The 23,447-nt window shown below is 34.5% G+C and overlaps 1 protein-coding gene across 2 annotated transcripts in view; it reads left to right on the forward strand.

The window, feature by feature from the left end:
• Nucleotides 1-15,899: 15,899 nt before the first annotated feature.
• The window catches only part of LOC143570181 (ABC transporter B family member 15-like), a 211,481-nt gene continuing 203,933 nt past the window's right edge, over nucleotides 15,900-23,447 (forward strand). The window contains exons 1-7 of one of the 2 annotated variants that reach the window (XM_077055904.1): nucleotides 15,900-16,365; nucleotides 16,491-16,545; nucleotides 16,624-16,802; nucleotides 16,908-17,365; nucleotides 17,699-18,239; nucleotides 19,556-20,455; nucleotides 20,557-21,967. In XM_077055904.1, coding sequence (XP_076912019.1) covers nucleotides 16,132-16,365; nucleotides 16,491-16,545; nucleotides 16,624-16,802; nucleotides 16,908-17,365; nucleotides 17,699-18,239; nucleotides 19,556-20,455; nucleotides 20,557-21,942 — 3,753 coding nt within the window. In that variant the 5' untranslated portion in view covers nucleotides 15,900-16,131 and the 3' untranslated portion in view covers nucleotides 21,943-21,967. Of the gene's footprint in view, nucleotides 16,366-16,490; nucleotides 16,546-16,623; nucleotides 16,803-16,907; nucleotides 17,366-17,698; nucleotides 18,240-19,555; nucleotides 20,456-20,556; nucleotides 22,078-23,447 lie in introns of those variants that run through there. The other variant, XM_077055903.1, reaches the window with a different exon arrangement.

Genomic DNA, 23,447 nt, shown 5'->3' on the forward strand with positions numbered 1-23,447 from the left:
GTTTTATTTTTTAAGTCAAAATCGGTCCAAGTTGACCGACTAGATGTGATTATGGATGGGGTGCACCACATTTGATCGATTGATCTTAGTGTAACACCGTGAAAATTTCGAGTTCAAAGTATCAACTTTTCAAAGTCTAAGGACTAAAATTGCCAAATTCCAAAGTTGAGGGTTAATTATGAAAATTCTGGTTTCCTGACCCATCGCGCTACGCGATGGATCAGAAGAGAGACCCATCGCGTACCGCGATGGGTTGTCTGACAACGAGACGCGTGGCAAGCCACGTGTCCACACGTGGAACACTAGTCGCCACGTGTCACGACACGTGGCCACACGTGGCATGACGTCCGCCACGTGTCAACACGTGGCACAACATCTGCCACGTGGCGACACGTGGCAGACCTACGTTGTGACTAACCTGGGCTACGTCGCGGTACGCGACGGGTGCCCAGGAGCCCATCGCGTACCGCGATGGGACACCAGATTTTGCCTATAAATAGCAAGGTCGGGATCTCACTCTTGGCACACCAAAACCTGCTCTTCTTTCTCTCTCTAACATCTTTCTACTATACCACAATTGTATACTCGATTTGCCTCGATAAACGTGCCTTGTTTCCTCGTAAAACGTATCCCGAACCTTTAATTGTGTACCAACGATTCCTTGAAGTTTGTGCCACCCTCCACCCTCATCATCAAGAAGGCGTTGTTATGGCAAAGAGTCTCGAAAGACGTGCCGACAAGTGTTGAAGTTGGCATATCAAAGTTGTTCGAGAGAAGTAAAGCGGCGTTGGAGTGCTGCTCAATTCTCAAGAGTTTCGATACGCCACTAAGGTTAGGCGTAGTAACGAATTCAATATAATTCAGTATTATATTAAAGGCTGAAGCCTTAAGTCAAGGTTATACTCGATGCCTCGATAAAAGAAAAGAAAAGAAAAGAAAACATAACAAAGAAACGAATAAAAGAATGATATTGAAGATTGTGATAACATATATATGTGTATAAGTATATATGTATATATTCTTTGTTATGAGAATATTATTTAATGAATAAAGAGTATTCTTAAATAATAAAAGAAAAGATTACGTTTCTTGGAGAAGAAGAAACGTCGGGTTTTCAATATAAACTAAAGGTTTATAATTTAATTTTAAACTGGAAGTTTTTAAGTAAATACAGAATTGAACTAAAGGTTCAATCAAGGATTGAGATATAAGACTAAAGGTCTTAAGCCGGATCGTGTATCCGACTAACAAATATTTATACTCATACTATAGGTGCGAGATAAAGAAAGGGAAAGACCCTTGGACGGTGAGTGAAGCCGATCCTAAAGAGACAAGGTGAATACGCCCCCAAACTTTTAAACTTGTTTTTTTTAAATGAGTCAAACTTGTTATGTGAAATTGTTTACAAGGAACTATGTGTTCCTAAAACCGTTATAACTATTGGTATAAACCTAGCCCTCAGGCTGTGGTATACGTATGTCTGGATCCTTACATAGGTGGTACTATGCGATGTATAGGCATGATCGCACCACCCTTGGTCGTAGGACGCTCTCCTGAGGGAGTACGACCTTATGTGTATATTTACGGGTACTTAACTAAGTCGAACACTGCGGTGTTTGCTGAGGTGACCTAGCGTAGAGGCTCTAGTTTATAATGTGTCATTTGACTTTGTTATTCCTAAGCCACGATGGGCCGAGACAGGCGTAGTCTCGAGAGGTAATAAAGTAAAAAGAAGTTATTTTGCGTCATCGTGTTCACCAGCATTCGTTGCTGACGTATTTTCTTACATTTTTCAGGTGAACAAGTTTAACACTTGGAGTGACGAAGCGCTTTGAATATCCGATGGCTCAGATCTTTTGCTAAACTTAAACTTATAAACACTAGTGGTTTTGTAACGTATAACAAATAATCTTTTGGAAGATTTTGGGAATCTTTTATAATCCCAACTTTTGTATTGTAAATATTTACAACTTAAATCCACAAGTTTTACAAGTCTTCCACTAAATGAATGCAACTCTGATTTATTTACACTTGTGGTACCAACTATTAATCATACTCCTTGGCCTTAGATAGGGGTGTGACACTTAGTAACTAGGCGGAGTTTAAGAAAAGGTTTATAATTTACTCGGGGATTGGTGAGTACTCGGTCTTGGAGACCTACTTTTACAACATTACAATAAGTGTCAAGAAATTTGAGAATTCAAATTGTACCAAACATTTATTGAAAATATATTTTATTAAACGTTAAATTTTACGAAAGAAACGAGAAATATTATAGGCGAAGTTAAATCGTTTAGTTTTTTTTTTTTGCTAGAAAATAGGTCTAAGAAATTTTGGGTTGTTGGAGTAATTGGTGTAAATTTGATCTAATGTAATTTTCTTTTTCTCTCTCTTTCTTCTTCTTTTTTTTGTTTTTTATTTTTAGTAGTGGCTCTTCCGTGTTCAGTACGTTAAGGGGTCCTACTCCTATGTTGTTGTTGGCTAGTGTTGACTGAAATTTTCTTTCACAAAAAAAAATGTACTCGTGTTTTGTAACTCGTTAGCAGTGAGCTTATAGAAAGTTGTTCGTAATTTAGTTTGAACACTCGAGCCGAATGTAGACCTTGCATGGCTTAAAAAAGTTTGGAAAATCACCCAAATAGTCCTAAGAACAAAAAAAAACTTTATTAAAATAGCCATAGAAAACACGAGATTACCATTTAACCAGAACTTGACACGTGTCTTTTTGGCACATGAAGACGATTAAAGTTGTCGCAGGATATTCTTGTCGCTGACTTATAATGACGCAGGAGTAGGCTATCAAGGCTATTAGTAGGAGTGAAAAGAAGAGACGGGCTTGCATAATATCATAGGAGAAAAAGAAAAAGTCAATAACTATCTTTGTAAACCTAAAAGTTAAACGTTATTTTATTGATTATGTATTTGGTCAAAAAGGGTTATTTTGGTGATGTATAATTTTGCAGTGTTCACTTATCATTTGAGACTTCTATTAAAATATAATAATCATCATAACACAAGAAAAAAGCCAACTACGGAGGCAACATCTGTCTGGATTTCAAACACGAGCTCAACTTCTAGATCGAATTGTTGATATTGGATCGACTGAGTTCGTTTATTGAATAATTCTAGACATGCTTTGAATGAACCGAAAGCATTTATGTATAGTTTTTCTTGCAATGTTGGGCCATCTAGTTTATGCATATCACCTCGTTAACGAAATTGAACTATGCAAATATATGGTTCGAATCGATTGATCTATTGTGTAATGGATTGAACCAAATTACAACATGCCCCGGTAGCATATACCTAATAACCTATTGCTTTACAGCAAAAAAAGTTGTATATTTTCCACTTTAATTTGGAAAAGGTACTGGAGTATCAACTTCCTTTTTGTAGGGCGTATAAGGTGACATGTGTAGTCTATAATAAAAAAGGCAAAGAAAGTGATGAGAATATATTAGATACAGTAGTACTTTAGCCATCACACAACACCACTTCAATAAATATCTTGTGTTGATGTGCACAGCCACTACTCTTAATAATTATTAGAGCTTTTGGCAGTCGGAATTCTTTCACAAAATGCCTTATTCCGACATATTACAATAAAATTAGTGAACTCCCCCATGTGATGTTACGGAAATTCAGTCGGTATTGGTTCGGTTTTGTTTGTACAGTATCAGCACTTGTGATAGCAATCGGAAGATAAAACTCAGAAAATAAAATTGTAATATGCCCAAAACAATATTGACACGTGTTTACATAAATTAAAAATCATAAAAACGAATGTTGGACCGGTATTGATAATACCAGGGCCTGCCCTAAGGATTTAAATACCTTAGTTGAGTCGAAATAAAAAAGTCTATAGATCATCACGAGTTACGAAATAATTTTTTTTATACGACAATTAACGTTATAACAATAAACATAGCAAAAATATAGTATCAAACTCAAAAACCGTGATAGCTAACGGCTAACCGATGATTCATTAAGCTTTCCTAGCATTTTTGATAAGACATTATTTTTTCACTTCTTCACAATTAATATCCATCTAATATTTCATTCTCAATAGCTATCGTCGCCAATTCACTAAAATTAATGAATTTCTACAAAAGAACACATAGACGTCTTAATTTCCTATGAGATTCATGATCTATGACAAGTATGCAGAAATCAACTCGATAATTTCGTGTTTATGCCTGTGTTGAAATCTTTAGCAGTAATTACTCTCTAAATCAATCATGAGTTGAGCTCCATGGCTATCTGATAAAGATTTGTTCGGTAAAAAGCATACTTTGGTCAACGATGGTGGTGCCTTGTGGTCAACGGCAGCAACGCCTAGTGGTCGCGTCACACATGTTCGGTGGTCGCTTGATGGTCCAACTCTGAAGGTCGATGGATATGATCGGCCACTACTTTTCTCTTTTTTCATTTTTTTTAGTTTTTAATTTGGGCCTAATAACTTATACTTGATTGATTATATGTATCATGGACATAAAAAATTTGGGTCTAGTAAGTATAAGATTTACTAGCTCCATTCATTTTTATAAGGTTATATATATAAAAGTGTGCGACTAGCCCGCCCCTGGATAATACCAATAATGATACTAATGTTGTTTAGTCTTAATCGGTTTGGTTCATCATGACAATAGCACCAACTATTAGTCCATTACTCGGGAACACATATGCCATCCTAATGATTTTTCACTTTGGTACCTTTTATCACACAACTTGCACACGAATCTTAGTTCGTCGTCATCATCTTTACCCATCTATAATCCTTGATTGCAAGCTTGAAATGTTGATGCTACCCGATATAACATAGTGCCTTTAAAATCAACACAAAACAAGTTACTCCAAAAGAATATTAGGGGGTGTTTGGTAGAGGGAATTGAGGGGTGAGAAATGGAATTGGAAAGAATTCTCTTGTTTGTTTATGAAAGAAAGAGGTGAGAAATGGAAATAAACCATTTCCATTTCTCTGATTTTGTTTCTCTACAAAAAGCGGAGAATTGGATTTCTAGGTTTCATTTCTCAGCCTCACGCCTCTCCCTGCCATCTGAGCTTGCCGTGTTTCACCGGACCAACAAAACCACCGGTAACGATTGCTTTATCTTCAACGGATTCAAACTATCCATAATCTGTATAGTATCTTCAACCAACTTGTCTTCCCCCAAAACCTAGCACCAGAGGACTCTCGTCTTCGTATTCGTCTTCTTCTTCCACACAAAAGCTTCATCGCAGCAGGTATGCTTTCAACTCTCAACTCTCAACTCTCAAATTCATCTAATCCAGTTTTCGAGCAGTTTCTATAGATTATTATAACTTTGAATTAGTACGCATTTTGCTTTGAATATCTTATTAAACGTTACCGATTCAGAACGTACGCCATTACATGTGCTTGTTGACTTAATTGATGTGTAGTTTGACTGATGTTGATTATAGATGCTTAACTTTTGCGCCTTTTGCACATTTTGCAATATCGTTGTTGTGAGAAACGTGGCTGATTTCACTGAGTTTGATTGGAGATTCATATATCTAGGTTAAATTGAGTTTAGGTATGAAGATTGTGTTATTTGGGGGAAATGTGAATATCATATGCATTGAAATGTTTAGCGGATAGTAAACACTGTTTGATTTAATTGAAATGCAGAATAAGCTATAAACGAACCGGAAAGAAGTTCGTTTATGTTCGTCTGTTTAATAAATGAACCGGAGATGAACAAAAAACTTTCGTTCGGTAAGCTTAACGGACGAACATGGACCGAGGCCGCGTTCGTTCAATAGTGTTCGTGAACGTTCGTTAATGATTATACTTTTTGAAGTTAATATGTAATCGTTTATGTTCGTTTGTTCATTAGAATCGTTTATGTATGTTTGTTTATTAATGTTCATTAGTGTGTGTTAGTGTTTGTTTGTCCATTACTGCCCATTAATGTTCATTAGTGTCTACTAGTGTTCGTTTGTCCATTACTGTCCATTAATGTTTATGTGTTCGTTTGTCCATTAGTGTCCATTAGGGTCCATTAGTGTTTGTTTGTCCGTTAGCGTCCGTTTACAATATTAACGAACGGACACAAATGGACACGAACAAACTCAATTCCTTAATGGACGGACACGGACAAGAATTTTTGTTTGGTAGAGTGTTCGTGAACCGCCCGTTTGTCCAACAAAAGCTTAACGGACGAACATGGACAATGTCTCGTCCGGTTCGGTTCGGTCGTTTACAGCCCTATGCACAAATGTCATTGCTGTTTCATTTAGTGTATTTCTTATATATGATTTATTATTGACTCTAACAACAATGATATTTGTGATTTTTTAATTTAAATCAAACAGTGCTTTACTAGCCTCCAAACAGTTCAATACATATCATACGCATTAGTCATTGACTGAAATCAGTAAAAACAGTGATGTTTCACACGACGATAAGATCACGAATTGTGAAACATTACGTTTTTTACTGATTTCAATCAAAGATTAATGCCAATGATATGTATGGAACTGTTTGGACATTGGAGGCTAGTAAAAAACTGTTTGATATAATTGAAATGCACAAATGCCATTGTTGTTAAAGCCAAAAATAATATATAATAAAGACACAAAATGAAACAACAATGACATTTGTGCATTTCAATTAAATCAAACAGTGTTTTACTAGCCTCTAAACAGTTTCGTAGATATCATTGACATTTCTCCCAAATAATGCAATCTTCTTGTCTAGAGTCTAAGAGTCAATTTGGACTGAATCTCTTATCGAAATCAGTAGAAACGGTGATGTTTCTCACGACGATAAGATCGCGAAATGTGCGAAACTTTAGCATCTACAATCTAAATAAATGAAAGTACACTTCAAGCAGGTCAATCATCACTTGTAGTCATGCAGGTTCTGAATTGGTAATGTTTGTTATCATTTTCACTGAAATGCACAAATGGTATTGTTGTCTGATAATTTGATTTAGTGTGTTTCTTGACATGATTAAGTATTCGCCTGCTAGATGTTGTTTAGTTGGATCATGGATGTATTCACCTCTGTTTGTTTGATTAAAGCTCTTGATTTCATGTCATTTTAGTAATATTGAAGTTTCTCATATTGTGTTATTAATTTCTGCTGTTTGGATGTAGATACAGTTGAGTTCATATCAGGTAACTTTTGATGGACCAGGTATGATAATGCATTCCAACTTTTTATGTAAGATATATCAGATGTGTTGCTTCAGTAGATTTTAATATGTTTATAAAACTGTAGTATGAGAAGGTTGAGAAGATTGGTGAAGGAACGTATGGTGTGGTTTACAAGGCGCGTGACAAACTTAACAATGAAACAATTGGCTTGTTTTGATAAGTGGTTTAAAGGTTTTAAAGGACAGTGTTCAAGTCTTGTTTGGGTTTATTTATTGTTAGTAGGCTTCAAGATGCACTCAAATGCTTATTCATTATAACAAAAGTACATGTCAAATCTGAGAATTAGTATATTTTTACAGTTTCATTGCATTTTGTTGATTATTTCAATAATTGTGACACTTTATTTTCTATGTGTTTGTTTTTATTTGTTTTCCTTCATTATTTTGCAATCATTTATATACATTCTTCATTTCAGGCCCTTTTAAGATCAATGGTGTTCCTTTGAGGCGAGTGAACCAATTATACGTTATCGCCACATCAACAAAGGTTGATATTTTAGGGGTAAATGTGGAAAAGTTTGATGACAAGTACTTTGGAAAGAAGGTCGAGAAGAAAAAGAAGAAAGGAGAGGGTGAGTTTGGTAAAGATGTGGATCTAGGACGTTCTTTTCTTGCGTTGACAATAGAAGAGAAAATTATGTTTTGTATGTGAATTGGTTTTAACTATGGTTGATGTTTTTTGCTTAAAAACTATGTTTTGTATGTGAATTGGTTTGATCAATGCATATTTTGGTTGGAATTTATGCATCTTTTTATATGTTTTTTATTTTTTAATAAATATTTGTTATGAAAAAAATACTTGTGCTAATGATAAAGTTGATATAATTCTCTGTTTATTTTCTATGTACCAAACAAGAGAAATGATTCTCAGCTATATTTCTCTACTGAAATCTCTGTACTACCAAACAGAACAGTCAATTCTCATTCTCCAGACCAATTCCCTTTCTCTACAATTCCATTTCTCTATTCCATTTCTCTACAATTCTATTCTCTGTACCAAACACCCCTTAGTAATTATGACCTAGCTTATCAAAAGGGAAAAAGAACACTAAAAGGAAGCAGAATCCCTTAAAAGTTATTGGCTCTATAAGATGTGGATGGAAACGTATTTGGTCTCCTAATCGAATACATAATGAACAACCAAAGATGATTTATGAAACTATTGAACTAGTATTCTTTTTCCCAAATACCTGATTTTGATTTGGAAATTGGAATAATTTCCTTTATTTGCTTTTATATGATTACTTTTCAACCGTAAAACTTGTAAATTGTGTTTTAAACCATAAATGTATACTATTGTCTTCAAAATAAAAACTAATTTATATCATAACACTCGAACCCTCAACTTTATACAGAATTATAACAATATGGTTACACGTAACTAGGCAACAAGCTCTTTGGTTTAGGATTCATTTATATAGTTTAAAATTGTATATGATAATGAAACTGATTAAATTAGACTTGTTCCAACACTCATCATGGCTTTTGTTTCTCCAAATTCTATATAGGATTCATTTGCGCAGACGTCACTTTACATGATAGTAACGTTTCATATCTATATCTATGGGTGGGTGTTTGAGACTATTTATCCGTCAAAAAAAGAACAAGGCATTCGTTTCTTCACCATATTGAAACTTTAATCATGACTTTAAAATTATGGAGCTTTCATAGCATTTGTTCGTGTCGTCTGCCTTTGCTACGGCCGGGCGTTTTTTTAATAAAATTTGCCTTTCGGAAAAAAAGGACATTTTAAACCACTTCACAAGCTACTCAATTTGCTTTAAATATGAACCCGTAGGATGGACAATAATAGATATTGAATAAATTTTCATATATACCGGAGTCGATTTAGCCATTTAGGACCCAACTTGTAGTTCTTGTTCAACACTTGTCAAATTTTGGGCATTAAGAAATAAGAAGAAACAAAATATGATTATATGAACGTTTGTAGATATTAATAATTAACTCAACTGTTAATATTTTAATTGTTATTAAAACGTATATTATTATTATTATTATTATTATTATTTAACATATACATCCACTATAAAAAAATTCTTTTATAGCAAGCATAATATTTATACCCACTAGAACAAAAGGATATGTCAATCATTATATGCAGAAATATAGAATTACAATGGAGAATATTTGTAGTGTGTGTTTATATATATATATACACATATATATATGCACACACTACTATATACACACACTATATTGTTCAGGGCCGGCTCAACGTCCTCGTAGGCCTAAAACTAACTAAAATGTTTAGGCCTTTTATTTTCTTTTCTTTATGCGTGTAGCGCTAGAGAGTATACAAGAATTATAGAATATGAATGATATGTCGTGATAATGGATATTAAGCAATCATCCTTAGCTTGTGGCTTATCATTGATTTACTAATTCTAAAAAAACTGTACTTTCAAATCTCATAATACATAACTCTTATTTAAGATAGAGGCCATATAAATCTGGAGGTCTAAAGCTATTGCCTCATTTAGCTTACCCACGAGACGGCCCCTGCTATTGTTGTGTGGGTGTGTAGGCCGTAGGGGGGATCAAATAAGAAGAGGCTTTAATTAGCGCGAAAAGAGAGAATTATTTGTTTTTTCTTTTCAATTTTAGAAAATTTTAAAATAAAAAAATGACTAAATGCAATGTTTATGTATCTATTTCAATATAATAAAATATATAAACAAAACTCGTTTATTTATTTAACCTACACATGTGATTAAGTAAAAACAAAGACATACGAAAACACTAGTTTAATAGTTTTTTTTATGTATGTATATGACATAACATTCGTTTGTAAAAGTTAAGTTTTTAAAAACATTTACCAATTGATAGAAAAAATAAACGATTTAGTTTCATCATCCTTTTCATTTTCACAGAATAATTTAATCGTGTATATATTATATATATATATATATGTCTTAAAAAAGAATAAAAGATAGCTAGTGAGGGGAATGGAGTAGTCTTGAGAGCAATAATGAGTGTATGTTTGCAGCCCATCCTGTATCCAAACTATTTTAGGCTGTTGATGGTGCATATACATGCAACGCCAACTCAAAAAGCCAAATCCAACAAATACGCCATCCATTCAGTGGTCAGTGTCGAGTGTCGACTCTAAAATCTTAACTATTATCATTAGTTAAACAAGGAGTTTAAACTATGCAAAGTTCATACGTTATAATCCATATTAATCAAGCATTATAATCACAATACATCTATCGATCTATCAGTAATAAGCTACCGTAAAGAGATATGGACCTTGACCCAGGTCGGACCCCGGTCAGACACATTGTATAATTAAGACATGGCCTTGCTGGTCACTAGACAAGAAAGAACGGATAGAACCACAGTTACGACGCGTGCACAATAGATTAATCAGGAGGCGCCACCTGTACGAAAAGATACAAAGTGGGACCATGACAGCTACTTGGCAAACTGTACAAGGCATGATCAGCCAACCGATGAGCGCCAACTGTACAAAAGGTACACTTGAACAAGTGGTCTGCGGCCAAGGCGTCCCTCCTCGTCTGGCTCCATGTCGGTCACATAGGGGACCCAAAAAATGTCCCGATAGTGACCGATTGGGCAATAAAATTATATCACCATCTATTATAAATAGAAGACTTTATCAAACAGTAAAAATTATATCACCATCTATTATAAATAGAAGACTCTCAACCATATACTCATAAGTTACAATACTAATTCAAACATCGTTACAGGAAGCTTTCTTTCCTGTAACGATGCTAACGAGGTTGTTCATTTTGAAGATTCGGGTTATTAGATTGGATTAAGCTTTCTCACACCCTATCTCCCTGTGGAAATACTCTTTTAAACTCTGGTTTAGGTCTGTGTTTTTTCATACCGCTAATTTTATTTTTTTTAGAATAAAAGAAAAACCCTTACATCGTAATTGTTTATTTATATATATACGGTGTGTGTGGACGAAAACTAATTGTATTTGAAATGCGTATGCAAATGCGTCACCCTATTTAAGCTGTAATTTATGCTTTATTTAATTTTTCTCAATCTGCACGTCTCCTCGTGCTTGTTTCCAATTATTTAAATTGCTATAATCTCCATTTGATTTTTCTATTTTTAAAAAGTTATATATTTTACGTTACTTTTTATTAAAACTGAAAATAGTATATCATACAGCACAAACATATTAAAATAAATATAAACTTGATTTTTTACATTGAAGAAGCAAGCTAGCACCGATTGTTGAGTGGTTTGATATTGAATTGCATAGGAGATGACTCTTTGTACCCCTATCGATTAGATCTACAAAATAAAAAACGTGATTTGTGTCAACAATATTAACACTGTATTCTCGGGTTTAAAATACAAGAAAAAGAAATGATAAAATTGAATAAGAGAAAAAAAATAAATAAATTATATACTTAAAAGAAATTCTCAAATTAAAACAAAATATAAGAAAAAAAAGTGTTAATTATATTCTTGAGTTAGATCGTAAGGAAAAGATATAGAAAAAATTGTAACTTTAGAATTATGTCCTCATAGCAGCATAGAAAAAAGAATTGAGATAGCGTAAATTAGTAATATTAATGGTCTATAAACTTTTCCTTCACAATCATTCCATATGTGGTAGGAAAGTTTCGAAAGAAAAAAGACTTAAGTTTTCTTTCTATGCTCTTTCTTTTCTTTTAATAAAAAAACTTAAGAATAAAAAAAAATCCTATTTTTTTTCCCAAACCCTTAAATAAAAAACTCAAGAATACAGTGTAAGGAAAATAAAGAATACAGTCATGAGAATGAGCATATGTGATGTAGCGGTAAAATGATAACGAATATTAAATCACGTTGATTCTGTGAATGCCCGTGATGAACTTCTCAAAACTGCCAAATCCCACCCAAAGGTCAAGGAAAATAAAGAGAAAATTCTTTATTGATAAAATTCAAGTCTACCTTCTGATATTACATTAGCATCATATAAATAGACTTTCAAATTCAAAATTGGCTCAAAAAAGACCATGGGCCAAACACAAACCAAAAAAAAAATGTAAAAACTGATGTAAAAACATAAAAAAGGCCATAACTTTATTTAGGAGTCGTTTTTGGGCTTCGGACAAGGGACAATACGCCGTAGGCTGTTTGCCACAACGTGCTCCTCGTTTCAAGCTTCGATTTGATTGGTCGTGGGCTTGAAACGGAGCTTCATAGGCCAAGTTATACCCGTTTCGTGAGCCACATTTGGAAGCACGATAATGGGTCTCCGAATATAACATGACACACTCTTCAATACTTGGGCCTCTATCAATATGTGTCCTAAGCGGCATGATATGGTAATGTGTCTCCCCTCTATTTTAGAGATGGAGTGTTCATATCCTATAAAAATGCATGTATAGTTTGACTATAGAAGTAACTAGTAGTAGATTATACAATATTAGATTATTTTTAATAAGGTGCATATGTATCCGCAATGCATGCATATATAGGTATATATATGTAATATATATATACACACACTAGGTATTCTTACATATCATTTCTTAATGCGTCACACCGTAGAACGTACACGCACCGCCGCATCAACTAAACATCTGATTCTAAACTTTTCCAAAAACACTCATTTTCTTTTATAACATTAAACCTCCTCAATGTGTATGTATAATATATCCAATATAAAGGCTTCTTATCAAAACAACATGCAAAGGTCTTGTGAGCTATAATTACGCATGTAGTAAATGAATCACAACCTATATTTAAGGCTTTGTATGTTAAACGTCGCTTTGTACAATAATATGCCATACGCACAAACAAACAAACAAACAAACACACACACACATTTAAGGCTTTGTATGTTAAACGCCGCTTTGTACAATAATATGCCATACCCATGTCCGCTCCATGTATGCAAAATCGAGACTGCACATCCCAGTGAGTGCCACAAACCAACCCTACAAATTCATCTTGTCCTCCACCTTATTGTCCGGCTTAAGCGGACCTCCAACGGACTACTACATTAGAGATGCTCTTAGGTCATAACTATTTTGGCATAATTCTTCTCCAATATCATTGGTGGTCACTTAAAAATAAAAATTATATTATTAGTGGGAATAAAGTAATTGTTTATAGACATGACAGTTTTATTTTTTTTTTGAAATATTATATCAAAAAAAAATATTATAGTTGTTATCTTGTTGTATATGAATCAAGTAAGAATTATCAAGTGTTTTGGTACGTACAATATCAATTTGTAAAACACAAATATAGAGGTTTAGTTAAAATGGATACCAAATAACAATTATTGGTGTTGATATTATAATTTTTTATTAGTTAAAAGTTGTTTTTATATTAATTAGAAGTTGTTTCTGGAAGAGAGAAAGAGACACACCTGTGTAAAACCATAAGGCCATAATCCACCACTAATTGAGTAATTGTGTTGACTACTCAAGTATGTTAGCATGGTTTATTTGAAACAATACATGATTGCATTTAAAACTCCTTTTAATAAAATAGTTTGACCCTTGATTAATCTTTTAAAATGACAGTAATAAATTAAAGTTATATATACGTGAGTCACGTTAATTTTAAACCCAACATTACATATGCTATATCCCGAGTGCTACAAGAAGCTACCATGGCCTGCGGTGAAGAGCTGGAACAACACATCCCTTAAGCCGCCCAGTAGTACTCAAGCATCCTTTTGCATGAACCAGTGGCGAAACTTAGACTAAGACACCGGGGGGACTCAAAATGTATACAAAATTTCACAAACGAGGGGGGCTCAAATTTTCGTCCGAAAACGGCTAAATTTACACTACGTATAAAAAATTTCGGACGAAAACGGGTAAATTTACACTATTACGCAAAAAAGGGGAGGGGGGACCCTGGCCCTAACTAAGCTTCGCCAGTGGCATGAACCGTTTCACGCTCCCCCTCTCTCGCTCCCCAAATCGTTTTCCATACCGTTGAGCATTGGACCGTCAAAGGTTAAAAAATATTTTAAAAAAAGTTACAATTCTGTCATATAAGTATCACCCTTATCTTTTATAATTTTCACGCAACAATCTTAACTATCTATATATTTCTCCATCCTACAAAATTAGAAGATGGATTCCTCTTGTCACCTGATAATATAAGTATATTTTTTGCCGCAACAATTTGAAGTGATGCACTCTTTTCCCATTATTATATACTCTTTTCTGAAAATTTTTGTTAATATTAATTTGAAAAACTTGGTTAGCACATGCTTCGAGCCATTGACTTCTAATCTGAGCTAAATTCTCATATTCTCGCTGGATTAATTTTTTTGATTATTGTTTTTTGTTACGATCTAAAATTGGTTTGCATCTTTCTTGGTTTTATTTTATTTTAAAAATTGTCATTTTTTTCTTAACATGCATGTCAGTACAAATATAGATGGATCTTGTGTCAAATATTAACCATTGATTATACATTCTCAACAATATTGCTAAGTATTTGGATTGATTATTTAAACAACTATTATGTAATAAAATTTCTAGCTTCGACATTGTCTTAACATACTCGTAAAACTGAGCATATTGATAGATGACCATTCACCAATGAGCATTACGTCATGATAAACGTGTATAAAATGTAAAGGAGTTGGGACCATTGTTTAACACAACTTTGAATATATTAGTTAGGTAATCTCTTTAGGCTCTAGGGTGTTAGTTTCTTACAAATAGCATCAAAATCAGAAAGTTCATAAACTCACAAGATGCATCTCCTAAGAGCTAAGGTGTAGATTATGGCCTTATGGGAATGTGCCACATCTCCTAAGAGCTAAGGCATTAATATTGTAGGTGTCTCGAGAATGTTAGACATTATAACTAGATTTTTTAAAAGATTTTCTAGTATATATAAAAATCGATAGAAAAGTAACATAAGTGAGATAGAATAGTAACATAAGTGAGATTAATACGTTAACAATATGTATTATTTAGTTATTTTTATCATATATAAAAGTTATTATATTTATTTTATAAATAATATACCTTTTATGAAAAACATTAAAGAAATGATATAATCGAACTAACCAAATGCTAATTCTTATCAACGATTACGAATTGGAAGTGATTACAAAAGGAATTTAGAATTGAACGACTAACTAGGACAACTGAATCGTTAATTAAGTACTTAAGAACCCTAATTCCCAACTGTTAACGAGCAACTAACAAACTCTCTTTAGAACTTGGCACAAACAGTCCCTCAGGTATAAGAGCTGTGTCAAAAGTCAGCTAAAGTTTACTTCACCACTTAAACAACTTTCACTTAATGACATATTACCCCCTGAACTTCTTGTTGACTGCGTTGACTTTCTTCAATTTTGACTTTTACTAATAACAGTACTTTCTAGTCTCGTGAACCTGATTTAGCCGAGGTTTAATTTTGTTTACTTGATGATTCAAGCTCTAGCGCATTTAAACTCGATTCAATTTGAACTTTTTAAAGACTATTAACATATAAACGATTCACCTCATTTACATCCCTAGTACATACATTTTACAAATACAATATCTTAAAAGCAAGTTCCGAAACTTCATTATTAACTACTTAAATGCGTATATGACCATATTAGAGTAAAATATAAAACAAATATATAGTTTTACCATAACACTATACTATATATCCAACCCATACTTACAGTGACCGTATCTTTGAATCAAATGTCATAATAAAATTTATATTATTAGTTAGAGTCACCTTAAGTTAACCATAGTCGTCATTAGTGACGAACAATTTAGAGTTACTATTTTATTAGCAAAACTATTACTATTTTAAAAAAGTCAAAACTAAATATTTCAGTCATGTAAACACCCACACATTAACTATCATACACCCCTTCACACGCTAACAAAACCATCCATTTTCTAATACAATTTGACACGTATAAATAGTAACACAACACTAACCTTAAACTCCAACCTCATAATTCTTTTGTGTTAATATGAACAAAAAGAGTACGGAGAATAATAACAGGAAGGTCAGCAATGGATCATTCCGGTCGATTTTTATGCATGCCGACCGCGTCGACATGGTTCTAATGACTCTCGGGGTCTTAGGAGCCGTCGGCGATGGGATTGCGATGCCGACGATGTTGCTTATCACTAGCACCATCATGAATAATATTGGAGACTCTAACTCATTCTCTATGGATGTATTCACTGATAAAATCAATGAGGTTAATATTATAATTTACTTGTACACATATTTATATAATCATATAACTTTACAAGTCAAAGGTTAAGTTGATCACGCAATCTAAATGGGTTTTTGTAGTTTTAACTTTTAGCTTCATGTTTACAGAATGCTGTTAATCTTTGTTACATGGCTATTGGTATTTGGGTAGCATGTTTTCTTGGTAAGTTTTGTTATCTATTCATTTTTTTTTATTTTCATTAAATTTTTATTAATCATAAAATTATTAAACCTTTGCAAGAGGGATATTGCTGGGCAAGAACAGCAGAAAGACAAGCATCAAGATTGAGATCAACTTATTTGAAAGCCGTATTAAGGCAAGAAGTCGCGTATTTTGATTTAAATGTTACGAGCACAGCCGAGATTATTACCAGTGTTTCGAGTGATAGTCTTGTAATTCAAGAAGTCATAAGTGAAAAGGTAAGTTAGTTCTTGATCCATAATTCCAAAAGGTTGGGTGTGGTTTTAACTAACTTTTTTTGTTTTTTTTTTGTGTATGAAAATAAAAATAAAAATAAAAAACAGGTGCCAATGTTTTTGATGAATATGTCGATTTTTGGCGGGGCATATATCGTCGCATTTATATTATTATGGAGGCTAGCAATCGTTGGGCTTCCGTTTATTATTATTTTGGTCATACCTGGTTTGATCTATGGAAGGGTCCTGATGAACTTATCTAGAAAGATTAGGCAGGAGTATAATAAAGCTGGGACAGTGGCTGAACAAGCGATATCTTCTGTCCGAACTGTTTATTCGTTCGTTGGTGAAAGTAAGACGTTATCAGAGTACTCTGCTGCTCTAGAAGGCACTGTCAAATTAGGATTAAAACAAGGGATGGCTAAAGGCGTGGCGATTGGTAGCAATGGTATCGTTTTCGCTGTTTGGTCTTTCTTGTCTTGGTATGGAAGTAGGCTGGTTATGTACCATGGAGCTAGTGGTGGAACTGTCTTCGCCGTTGGAGCTGCCATCGCTATCGGTGGACTGTAAGTTTTTTTTTTTTTTTTTTTTTTTTTCTGCATTTTGCATACCAATTTGGGGTTTTTGATTTGAAAGAGTAGTTTCTAACTTTCTATCAATAAAAAACTACATAAAAGGAATGAGACACCAACTTTTTTTTGTTTTAATATTCCATCAATTTGCAGTTCAATTTGTTATCATGTGAAATGAAAAACTGATCATGGAGTATTTGACTTTTAATTTTTAACTCTATAATTGAGTTGATAGCTCTTTTAATTGTTAATAATTGCACAACACTTGCATATCTTGTTTTTAGTCATTGGTTTTAAGAATATTAGTAATAAATCTGATGATGACAGGTCATTGGGTTCTGGTTTATCCAACGTGAAGTACTTTTCGGATGCAATGGCAGCAAGCGAACGTATAAGGGAAATCATCATCAGAGTCCCCGAAATCGATTCAGATAATATGGAAGGGGAGATATTACAAGAGGTCACCGGGAGAGTAGAATTCAAGAACGTTAAGTTTGCATACCCGTCAAGGCCAGAGTCTTTAATATTCAAAGACTTTAACTTAAAGGTTCCAGCGGGTAAGACTGTGGCGTTGGTGGGTGGGAGTGGGTCTGGTAAATCAACAGTTATCGCATTGTTGCAAAGGTTTTATGATCCTCAAGGAGGAGATATTTATCTAGATGGGGTGCGGATTGATAAGCTTCAACTAAAATGGTTGAGATCGCAAATGGGGTTGGTGAGTCAAGAGCCGGCTTTATTTGCGACCACCATAAAAGAGAATATTCTTTTCGGCCGAGAAGATGCCACCATGGAAGAAGTCATTGAAGCCGCAAAAGCCTCAAATGCGCATAACTTCATATCTCAGTTGCCTCAAGCCTATGACACACAGGTTAGTTTTTTATGATTTTGCCTAAACTAAACTTTTTCTTTTTTTTTTCAAATTCTGGTTTAAATCTGTTTGATAAAGAAGTAACAAGAGCTTGTGAACATGTTTATTGTGTTTTATAATATAAAAAAGATTCGGTTAAAGAAACATTAACACTAGAAAACGAAACATGTTAAGTTTCCAAGTAGATTCTCCTTCCCTGGTGGAATATGAACACTACTTTAACAAAAGAGTCCTGATGAAGATAGGTGCAATAAGTACAACATTAAATTCTATTTTAGACATTAATGATCATATCTGTGATCCTTTTAGGTGAAAGTATCGTGGTTTAAAGTCAAGTGAATTAAAAAATGATGGGATGTGGGACAGAATCTCTAGTTCCAAATAATATAATGAATATTGTATCCCTATCACATTTTTTAAGAAATTTGATGCATTGACGCGTATATTTCTTTTCACATGTTACACATATACTATATTTATATATGTATAATAATTAAATAATATCCACCTCCCCTATATATGAAAACTCCCTTCCACTACCCACATGGCCACATGATGAACATATTACAAAACTTTAATGCGCTAAGTACATGTACCTTATTGCTTAGGGAAGACTTGGAAACCAAGGTATAACAACACAACAGCTGCAGTCACACCTCTTTAGATATAATTTTACAAGTTGGGTGCAAACGAGTTGGGTCGCTCTCGAGCTACTCAAGATCAAATCAATAAATAGCTAGAAACGAGTCGAGCTTTTTCTAGCTCAAGCCTCAAATAAAACTTGTTTAGTTATCGAGCTTAAGCTTGAGCCTTGTATGGAAAGTTCGTTTAGGCTCGTCAAGCCTTAACGAGCCTTGTGCGAATTTAATTTTATCTCTTCTAGACTTCTATGTATTAATTTCACACTGCACAACCGAGCTCTGGCTTGTTTAAGGTGCTACATGAGCTCGAGCCGAGCTTAGACCCGTTTAAGGTTTTTTTCAAAAAAAATTAAAATGATTAAAAAAATATATAAAGTAACTAATACATATTAAACAAGTCGAGTCAAGTTCGAGCTCGAAAAAATGGCTCACGAGCCGAGCTCGATCGAGAAATAAACATAGAGCTCGAAACGAGCAGAGCTCGAGTTCAACCTCTCGTAAGTCAAACAAGCCGAGCTCAAGCCTAGTCAAGCTCAAGCTCGAGCTCGGCTAATTTGCAGCCGTATTTATGAGTATCAAGTTATGTTAGTGTCCTCTATTTTAGAAATAGACTTAGCAATAACTTACATTTCTTTTAACCAGGTCCTTGTTTTTTACTTTATTGTAAACTAACAGGTTGGTGAAAGAGGAGTTCAAATGTCGGGTGGGCAAAAGCAAAGAATTGCAATTGCTCGTGCAATAATCAAGTCGCCTCGTATCCTTCTTTTGGACGAAGCCACAAGTGCACTCGACACAGAATCAGAACGAGTGGTACAAGAGGCACTTGACCAAGCAGCCGTCGGTCGAACCACTATAGTCATAGCTCACCGTCTCTCAACCATTAGGAACGCAGACGTGATAGTGGTGGTTCAAGATGGTCAAGTGGTCGACTCTGGCTCCCATGACGACCTCATTCAAGATGAAAACGGCTTCTACACGTCTTTGGTCCGCCTCCAAGAAACCAAAGGGGACAATGAACCACATAATCCTAACCACCCACCTGGGCCATCATCAGTTACCTCAACATTTGATGTCCACAACACGAGTAGCCGTCGGCAGCAAATAGTTAGCCGGTCAAGCTCCTCGAACTCGGTTAACCACGCTGGAGTCGATAACATCACTTCCAGAGTCAACCAAGAATTTCCAGTTCCTTCCTTTAAGAGGCTTTTAGCATTGAACCTTCCTGAATGGAGGCAAGCACTATTAGGAAGCTTTGGTGCTATATTATTCGGTGCGGTTCAGCCACTTTATGCGTTTGCATTGGGGTCAATGATATCAGTCTATTTCTTACCGGACCATGATGAGATCAAACGGAGAACCATGATTTACGCATTGTGTTTTGTCGGTTTGGCAATTTTTTCGTTGGTTATCAACATTATTCAGCATTACAACTTTGCAGCCATGGGTGAGTACTTAACAAAGAGGGTCCGAGAAAGGATGTTGTCTAAGATACTCACATTTGAAATCGGATGGTTCGATCAAGATGAAAATTCAAGTGGAGCCATTTGTTCCAGACTCGCTAAAGATGCCAATGTGGTAAGGCTTTGAGTTTTGTTTAAGTATTTTTATTATTACAAGATGAACCTGTTTTAAGTTTTAACATGTTCTAACACTATATGTTAACAATGATATTGCAGGTGCGATCATTGGTAGGCGATCGGTCCGCTCTACTAATTCAAACATTCTCTGCGGTGATAATTGCGTGCACAATGGGATTGGTGATTGCATGGAGACTGGCACTGGTTATGATCGCTGTTCAGCCGATTATAATCGTCTGCTTTTATTGCAAACGAGTTTTATTAAAGAACATGTCACAAAAAGCCATGAAATCACAAGAGGAAAGCAGTAAGCTGGCAGCTGAAGCGGTCTCAAATCTTCGTACAGTCACAGCCTTTTCGTCTCAAGCACGAATCCTCAAAATGCTCCAAGAGACCCAAAAGGCGCCAATGCGTGAAAGCATCAAGCAGGCTTGGTATGCTGGATTCGGGCTCGGGTTTTCTCAAAGCCTTATGACTTGCACTTGGGCTCTAGACTTCTGGTATGGTGGGAAATTGATTAGCGACGGTCATCTCGGGTCGAAAGCGCTTTTCCAGACGTTTATGATATTAGTAAGCACAGGGAGGGTGATTGCGGATGCTGGGACCATGACAAATGATCTAGCTAAAGGGTCTGATGCGGTGCAGTCTGTGTTTGCGGTGTTGGACCGTTACACTTTGATAGAACCCGAGGACCCTGATGGTAAGAAGCCCGATATTGTTACAGGCCATGTAGAGATACGCGATGTAGACTTCGCATACCCTGCTCGGCCTGATGTCATGATCTTCAAAGGGTTCTCCATCAATATGGAAGCCGGGAAATCAACAGCATTGGTTGGACAAAGCGGGTCCGGAAAATCGACCATAATCGGGTTAATCGAGCGATTTTATGATCCAATCAAAGGCGTTGTGAAAATCGATGGAAGAGATATAAAGTCTTACCATTTAAGAACTTTAAGGAAGTATATCGCGCTCGTGAGCCAAGAGCCTGCATTATTCGCAGGTACAATACGCGAAAACATCACATATGGAGCTTCCAAGGAAGTTAGTGAATCGGAGATGATCGAGGCTGCAAAAGCAGCCAACGCTCATGATTTTATAGCGGTTTTGAAAGATGGGTACGACACGTGGTGTGGTGACCGAGGGGTCCAGCTATCTGGAGGACAAAAACAACGCATTGCTATAGCGCGTGCCATACTGAAAAACCCGGTGGTTTTGTTGCTAGACGAAGCAACTAGTGCACTCGATAGTCAATCAGAAAAGGTTGTACAAGAAGCGCTTGAGCGAATGATGGTGGGGCGAACCAGTGTGGTGGTGGCACACCGGTTGAGTACCATACAAAGTTGTGACACGATTGCGGTTTTGGATAAGGGGAAGGTGGTAGAGAAAGGGAACCATGGTTCGTTGCTAGCGAAAGGACCGGCTGGAGCTTACTACTCCTTGGTTAGCCTTCAAAAACCTGCTGCTACTAACCATACATTTGACTAGAGGTTGGCAGGTCAATTTGGTTTTGGTGAAACTTGAGGGTGGTGTATATACTAAGAAATGTTTGTTAAGACATCATTTCTTAATAGTGGAATGATCTTGATATAGTTGATGTATTTGTAACCAGTAAATACTTTGATTTTAATCCAATAAAATCTGGATTCACGTTAATGTTGAATTGTTAGTGTGATATTTGGCAACATGATGTTTTAGATAATCAATCGAAATTCTAGAAAACAAAATAAAATTGGACCAATTGATGAGTTGTGAACTTCAGGCGTACCAAAAGATGACGAAAAATGAACAAGATTTGCTAATATAATAGCATTCCATTATATTAAATTTTCATTCAAATTGTATCCACTTGTTATACCATTTTTATAAACCAAAAAGAGCGAGTTCTAGATCTAAAAAATTAATGAGGGTGAAAGTGTGTGTTGAATAAACAAAATAATCATGAAAATATCTTTCTTGTTATGAAAGTGTCGGTAACACATCCATGTGATGGATGACAATTTTTTCATACCAATTATATGAAAATGTCCTCTCAATAGTAATACTTTTTTGTATATATATATATCTACCTTTGTAATCTAAGAAGATACACCATCAAAAAGTTACTGAATCATATATTTGCTTATCCTCTTGTTTTGTTATCTTCAACTTCTCATATTACACTAATAATATTGTTATAGTTAGAGCTAATATTATAACACATTATCAGCACGAGCTGCTTATATCCTAATCAAGAAAGGTAATAGACACAAAGGTATATACATAAGCATCATAAACACTTCTTTAATTATGTACATTGGAAATATATATATATATATATATATATATATATATATATATATGTATATACATATATTAAGTAACAACATTAATATGTATTAACATTGTTATTAAAATTTGATAACTATTCTAACTTTTATTTATATATGCACACTAATATCTCATTTAAAAGTTAGATTTATTTACACTAACAATTCTATTCTTATTATTATGCATAATAATTATATATTTTATAAAATAAACTGTATTTATTATCTTACTTTAAAATAATTAATATTATATATATATACATATACACACATACAAACGGTAATGTTACCGTTATAAAATGGTAATATAACCGTTGTAAAACGGTTATAAATTTTCGCTATAAATAACCAATTATCAACTCCATTTCATTTACAACAAACATTCTTCTTCTTAAGTTTATCCAAGATAAAGCATTCAAGATGATTCATCCAGTTCTAATGTTAACTACCATAATGCTGATAATCTTAGTGTTCTTAATTTGTAATCTTCCATCTAGAGAGTTTAATATTTTCTTTTTTCTTTATTTATTTATAGCTTTACCTTTGTATTTTCTTTCAGTTTTAATAAGTATGTAATCATAATATTTATCTTATTTGTGTTTAGTAATAAAATGGCAAATATCGCAAAACTTGAATTTCCGGCTCTCAATATCACCGGAGATAATTATATGTCATGGACGGCAC

This window comes from Bidens hawaiensis, unplaced genomic scaffold, assembly GCF_021521415.1.
Source record: "Bidens hawaiensis isolate Kalapana, Puna unplaced genomic scaffold, B.hawaiensis_p1.1 tig00024843_1, whole genome shotgun sequence".
Lineage (NCBI taxonomy): Eukaryota > Viridiplantae > Streptophyta > Magnoliopsida > Asterales > Asteraceae > Bidens > Bidens hawaiensis.